At 46.1% G+C, this 6138-nt stretch overlaps 2 protein-coding genes across 3 annotated transcripts in view; both read left to right on the top strand.

The window, feature by feature from the left end:
- yipf3 (Yip1 domain family, member 3) overlaps window positions 1-2783 on the top strand; it is a 4176-nt gene extending 1393 nt beyond the window's left edge. The window contains exons 3-9 of one of the 2 annotated variants that reach the window (XM_034609136.1): window positions 1-33; window positions 110-155; window positions 732-824; window positions 1240-1371; window positions 1462-1575; window positions 1653-1776; window positions 2381-2783. The exon at window positions 1-33 is cut by the window's left edge and continues 74 nt beyond it. In XM_034609136.1, coding sequence (XP_034465027.1) covers window positions 1-33; window positions 110-155; window positions 732-824; window positions 1240-1371; window positions 1462-1575; window positions 1653-1776; window positions 2381-2535 — 697 coding nt within the window. In that variant the 3' untranslated portion in view covers window positions 2536-2783. The remainder of the gene's footprint in view (window positions 34-109; window positions 156-731; window positions 825-1239; window positions 1372-1461; window positions 1576-1652; window positions 1777-2380) is intronic. The other variant, XM_034609137.1, reaches the window with a different exon arrangement.
- A 1328-nt stretch (window positions 2784-4111) lies between these two features.
- On the top strand, window positions 4112-6138 carry dnph1 (2'-deoxynucleoside 5'-phosphate N-hydrolase 1). The gene is made up of 5 exons (XM_034609151.1): window positions 4112-4367; window positions 5155-5226; window positions 5296-5406; window positions 5953-6076; window positions 6109-6138. The coding sequence occupies exons 1-4, from the start codon at window positions 4232-4234 to the stop codon at window positions 6069-6071; spliced, it is 438 nt and encodes a 145-aa protein (XP_034465042.1). The 5' UTR covers window positions 4112-4231; the 3' UTR covers window positions 6072-6076; window positions 6109-6138.

Genomic DNA, 6138 nt, shown 5'->3' with positions numbered 1-6138 from the left:
CTTTGACGTGGAGCCAGTTCAGGTCCGCAGCAGGTAGGACTGCCCACTTCCTGTTTCCTGTCAGCTGTTTCCTGCTCAGTCTGACTGTGGTCTGCTCTGTGTCCCCCAGGCTGATCGAGTCCATGATACCTGTCCGCATGATCAACTTCCCACAGGTAACCAAGCCCACTTCCTGTGTGTGTTCAGCTCACCAACCAAAAACAGGAAGTGACCCACACATCTGATCCAGGATCAGATTCAGGGTCAGGATCTATTCTATGAAGTGAGTTCAACATATCCTGGATCTCTGTCAGTTATCCAGCTGAACATAACCTAACAATCACAGTCAGGCTAAGTGGTCACATGACGCTAAATTAACTCAGGTTTTCTTCATCAAGATCTGAGTGTGTGCACATAAAAGGGGTGGGGTTTGCTGCATTTGACCAATCACAGACATGGACAGTTTGACCGACAGCAGAGCCTCATATTTCACAACGAGGATCAAACTGTTAAATCAGAGGAGAACAAACATCCAGAATAAAAGAAACAGTTCCAGCTGCTAAATGCAGGAAGAACAGCTGGTAAAACATCTGGGATTATTTTTATGGTAAAACTGTTCATTAAGAGTAGATCTGAATATAACTGAATAACTGGAAGATGTCCTGGGTATGTTGAACTCGGCTCACAGTTCAGACCCCTGGTTGAGGATCAGGATCTGGTTTGTGTTCTCTGACAGTTTGTACTTCCTGTAGAAGATCGCAGGCGAGCTGTACGGTCCTCTGATGCTGGTCTTTACTCTGGTCGCCATCCTGCTGCACGGGATGAAGACGTCCGGAACCGTCATCGTAAGAACACACACACACACACAGAGCAGAGGAAAGAAACTCGACAATGTCCAGGGTCAGGACAAAATATCAAATATCATGTTTGTTAAACACATGCAGTTTGGCAACAGTGGATGCTAATAGATGCTAACTGTGACCAGAGTGCTACCTGCTCTCCTGCTGTTAGTGACACGCCCACCCCAAAGACTTCTGACGTTGTTGTCTAGACGACTGAAATCAATAATAAATGTGTCTCTAACTCCGACTGCTGCTCCGCCCACCATGTTTTTAATCACACAACAAACATGTGTTAAACACATCACCATGGTGATAAAGATGGAAATCGTACGCCTAACCTGCAGGAAGTTTACCACAGTACACGTGAAACCAGCATCTCATCCCTGGTTCTGATTGGCTGTGCTCATGTGCATCACAGAGGGAGGGGACTCTGATGGGCACCGCTATCGGAACATGTTTTGGTTACTGGCTGGGAGTTTCCTCCTTGATCTACTTCCTGGCGTACCTGGTCAACGCTCAGATCACTATGCTCCAGATGCTGTCCCTGCTGGTCAGTACTGGTACTACACACTGTACTGACACTATTAGCACACGATTTACTGTTAACTGACACAACATACTTCCTGTCTGCTGTCGTCAGGGTTACGGTTTGTTTGGTCACTGCGCCGTCCTCTTCATCACCTACAACATTCACTTCCACTTCCTGTTCTACGTCCTGTGGCTGCTGGTTGGAGGACTGTCCACTCTGCGTATGGTAAGGACTACACTTCCCATCAGCCCCGGCTGTCCCTCAACTTTACGCTCACCTGTTTCTGTGCTGCGTCCTCTCAGGTGGCGGCTCTGCTCTCTCGGACAGTCGGTCAGACGCCCCGTCTCCTCCTCTGTGGGACGCTCTCCCTGCTGCACATGCTCTTCCTGCTCTACCTGCACTTCGCCTACCACAAGATCGTGGAAGGTGACAACACACACACACACACACACACACACACACACACACAGGTCAGACACACGTCACACACACAGGTCAGACACACGTCATACACTCGTCACACACTCGTCACACACACACACACAGGTCAGACACACATCATACACTCGTCACACACACACACACACACACACGTCATACACACACACAGGTCAGACACACGTCACACACACAGGTCAGACACACGTCATACACTCGTCACACACTCGTCACACACACACACACAGGTCAGACACACGTCATACACTCGTCACACACACACACACACACACACGTCATACACACACACAGGTCAGACACACGTCATACACTCGTCACACACACACACACACACACACGTCATACACACACACAGGTCAGACACACGTCATACACTCGTCACACACTCGTCACACACACACACACAGGTCAGACACACGTCATACACTCGTCACACACACACACACACACACACACGTCATACACACACACAGGTCAGACACACGTCATACACTCGTCACACACACACTCACTCACACACTTTTTACTGTGTGTTTTTGTGTATGAGTGAGACCTCCTGTCGTCATTTCAGGGCTGCTGGTCTCTCTGGAAGGACCCCACCTGGCTCCGATACAGCGGGTGGCCAGAGATGTGCCCGACCTGATTCTCAATGCCACAGGTAGGAGTCTGGGGGCCTCCATGATGGTCCACTGGGGGTCCACTGGGGGTCCACTGGGGGTCCACTGAGGGTCCACTGAGGGTCCACTGGGGGTCCACTGGGGGTCCACTGGGGGTCCACACACTCACAGACGTGTTTTAAAAGAAGAAGGTTTCTGTGTAAATGATCATATTTTGGATCTGAACATTAGTCAGGGGTGTGTGAGTGGAGCTGGTTCTGCTGGTTCTGCTGGTTCTGTGTTAACCTTTTATTCCGTCTTGTTTGTTGTGTTAATTGTTTCTGTACAAACAGTCAAATAAACTTTATGGGCTTTGAATTTTTGAGAATCATCTTTGATCTGGAAACTTTATTTACAATTACAATCTTTTTAACAAGACATTTAATATGTTATATAATAAAAAATAGAGGTTACTTCTAGATATAATATATAAATGTTATAGATATGTTGTATATGACAGAGTGTGATACATTTGTACTTTAACTTAATTAAACTCAGGTTCAATGTTTTACTATATTTATTAATGATCAGTTTCATTCACGAGTTTTAATAATGACAATGTGTAGAATAACTGAGTAAATATTGAGAAAGTAATGTAACTGCTCTGAGTAACTGGCTGCAGACAATATGGCGGACCTCTGTCCTTTTTTTTAATGCAACTTTATTTAAAATAACAAAACAATTTTCTTCGGGGCAGAATCTGCTGTGAGTTATGTGGGATAACATTGTGTTCATAAATCATTTTCCTATGAAAGAAAACCTGGAGAGCTTGATGGGAAGTTGAGAAATACAAAAGTCCATTCAATAAAAAATCTATCCCACCACATTTATTAAAAACTTTAGAGGGGATGTTATCCCAAAAGCTATCAGAGTTATGCATAAATTGTTGAATTCCATTCATTGTCTTAATTACGTTTAAAGCTCTTTGTTTCACCACATCACATTTTCTGAGATAATGATGCCTGTTTTCAAAATCTGTATTTCCTGGAAAGTGATGTGTTGTCCTCAGCGTGATGTCGGGACTCTGACTTCTGCTCCGTGTTCCTTCAGTGAGCAGCAGTGAGATTTATTCAGGTTTTATCTTTTCAGTTCAGGTTTAATAAGCTGCTGCCTGGGAGACTTTTCCACAAAATACAAAACATATTCAAAATAATAAAAAGATGGAATTAGGAGGCTAAAGGATAAATGGACATCATTTATTGAATAGACTCAAATTAACAGTAGTAACATGGAATAAATGATGCATTTTATTGGAGATTTCTTAGAATGAACAAAGCTGAGTCTTGTCTGCATCCAGGTCTCTCTTCCAGGTGCCCAGGATGTGTAGACTTTTATTTTGAAAGGTAGGAGCAGGAAGTTTGTTGAAACAAAGGGATGTTATGGACTCTTATTTTGAAACTTAATTTTCTTCTTTGTTTGATTTTATGGATGTAACCAACGTCAAGGTGTATGAGCGCCACCTACTGTTGGTGCCGGAGGTCCTGCAACACCAGAGTCCGGTCTATCAGGTAGCTCCTCCCCTCAGCTGGTTACCGCCGCAACTGTTAACCAATCAGAGTTCAAACTGATAAGGGTTGAGCCAATCACACGTCAGCAGCACCTGCAAGACAAAGCTCAGGGTCATATATTTCCCGCTCTCATTTACAAAGAGCGCGGGAAGCTGCAGCAGGAAGCTGCAGCAGGGAGACGCGGAAAGAAACTTCAGAAACTTCAGAAACTTCAGAAACTACAGAAACTTCAGAAACTACAGAAACTTCAGAAACAGGATGAAGATTTATTTCTGTGGAAGTATTCGCGGCGGCAGAGAAGACGTCCATCTTTACCTGAAGATCGTGAAGAATCTGAAGAGCTACGGAACCGTGATGACAGAACACGTGAGCAACACACAGCTCACACACACAGGTCAGAGTCACACACACACACACAAGTCACACACACACACACAGGTCACACACACACACAGAGGTCAGAGTCACACACACACACACACACACAGAGGTCAGAGTCACACACACAGGTCACACACACACACACACACACACACACACACAGGTCAGAGTCACACAGACACACACACAGGTCAGAATCTCACACACACACACAGAGGTCAGAGTCACACACACACACAGGTCAGAATCTCACACACACACACACAGGTCAGAATCTCACACACACACACACAGGTCAGAATCTCACACACACACACACACACACACAGGTCAGAGTCACACACACACACACACACACACACACACACACACACACACACACAGGTCAGAGTCACACACACACACACACACAGGTCAGAATCTCACACACACACAGGTCAGAGTCACACACAGGTCAGACACACACACACAGGTCAGAGTCACACACACACACACAGGTCAGAGTCACACACACACACACACACAGGTCAGAGTCACACACACACACACACACACACACACAGGTCAGAGTCACACACACACACACAGGTCAGAGTCACAGACACACACACACAGGTCAGAGTCACACACACACACACACACACAGGTCAGAGTCACACACACACACACAGGTCAGAGTCACACAGACACACACACACACAGGTCAGAGTCACACACACACAGGTCAGAGTCACACAGACACACACACACACACACAGCTGTGTGTGATGTCACTGAGCTGCTGTGCTGTGATTGGACAGGGGAGGACGGCTCCGCAGCAGGAGACAGGTTCATCCACGACCGAGACGTCGATTGGCTCCGACAGTGCGACGGTGAGGATCATTGATTATTGCTTGTTGGTGTGATGGGCTGCCTGTGACCTCTGACCTCTGTTACCTCAGTGGTGGTGGCGGAGGTCACGCAGCCGTCTCTGGGGGTCGGATATGAACTCGGCCGAGTCGTCAACATGAAGAAAAAAACCTTGTGTCTGTTCAGGCCGTCAACAGGACGCGGTGAGGTCACTTCCTGTTTACTGTCTTTACTGTCTTTGTCTGTTAGCATGTTTGAGTTTCCAGCGATAGAATCCATCTTTGTCAGGAAGCTTCCACTCTCCTTTAGCAGAGGAAACAACGGATCATCCTCACAGAGTATCGTGTATACGTAGTATACGTATCTTGTGTTGTACATAAAGTTGGTTGAAAAAAAATCACTGAATGTAAGTGGAGTTGGATTTTCCCCACATTATGGTTCTTCTTTCCTAACCTCTTTCCTAACTCCTTTCCTCACTCCTTACCGCTTCTCCTTCCCATCTTTTCTTGACCTTGGTCAATGAATCGTCTTTAGGAAAAGAGATTATTTTACGAATGCAGCACTTTATATTCAAACATGTCGTCACACCAACATCTTTTTAACAGATGATGTTACAAGCTAATGTTAAAGTTGTAATGTGAACGCACGCCTGACACCTGGTGACTGAGCTCTCCTCTGATTGGCTCACAGACCTCAGGGTGTACAGGTGAGGTCAGCAGGTGTCACGCTAACTTCCTGTCTCTTTGCAGTTCTGTCGGCCATGATCCGAGGAGCGGACGACGGCGAGAGGTTTGTGGTGAGAGATTACAGCGAGGACGAGGTGGAGAACATTCTAGAGGAGTTCTTCAACACGCTGAAGAGAACCTGAGGAACCTGAAGAACCTGAGGAACCTGAAGAACCTCTGTTCTGTTCATATTCACTGTGTTCACCACAA

Source organism: Hippoglossus hippoglossus, chromosome 15, assembly GCF_009819705.1.
Source record: "Hippoglossus hippoglossus isolate fHipHip1 chromosome 15, fHipHip1.pri, whole genome shotgun sequence".
Classification (NCBI taxonomy): Eukaryota; Metazoa; Chordata; class Actinopteri; order Pleuronectiformes; family Pleuronectidae; genus Hippoglossus; species Hippoglossus hippoglossus.
This window is presented reverse-complemented; position numbering and strand designations above follow the sequence as displayed.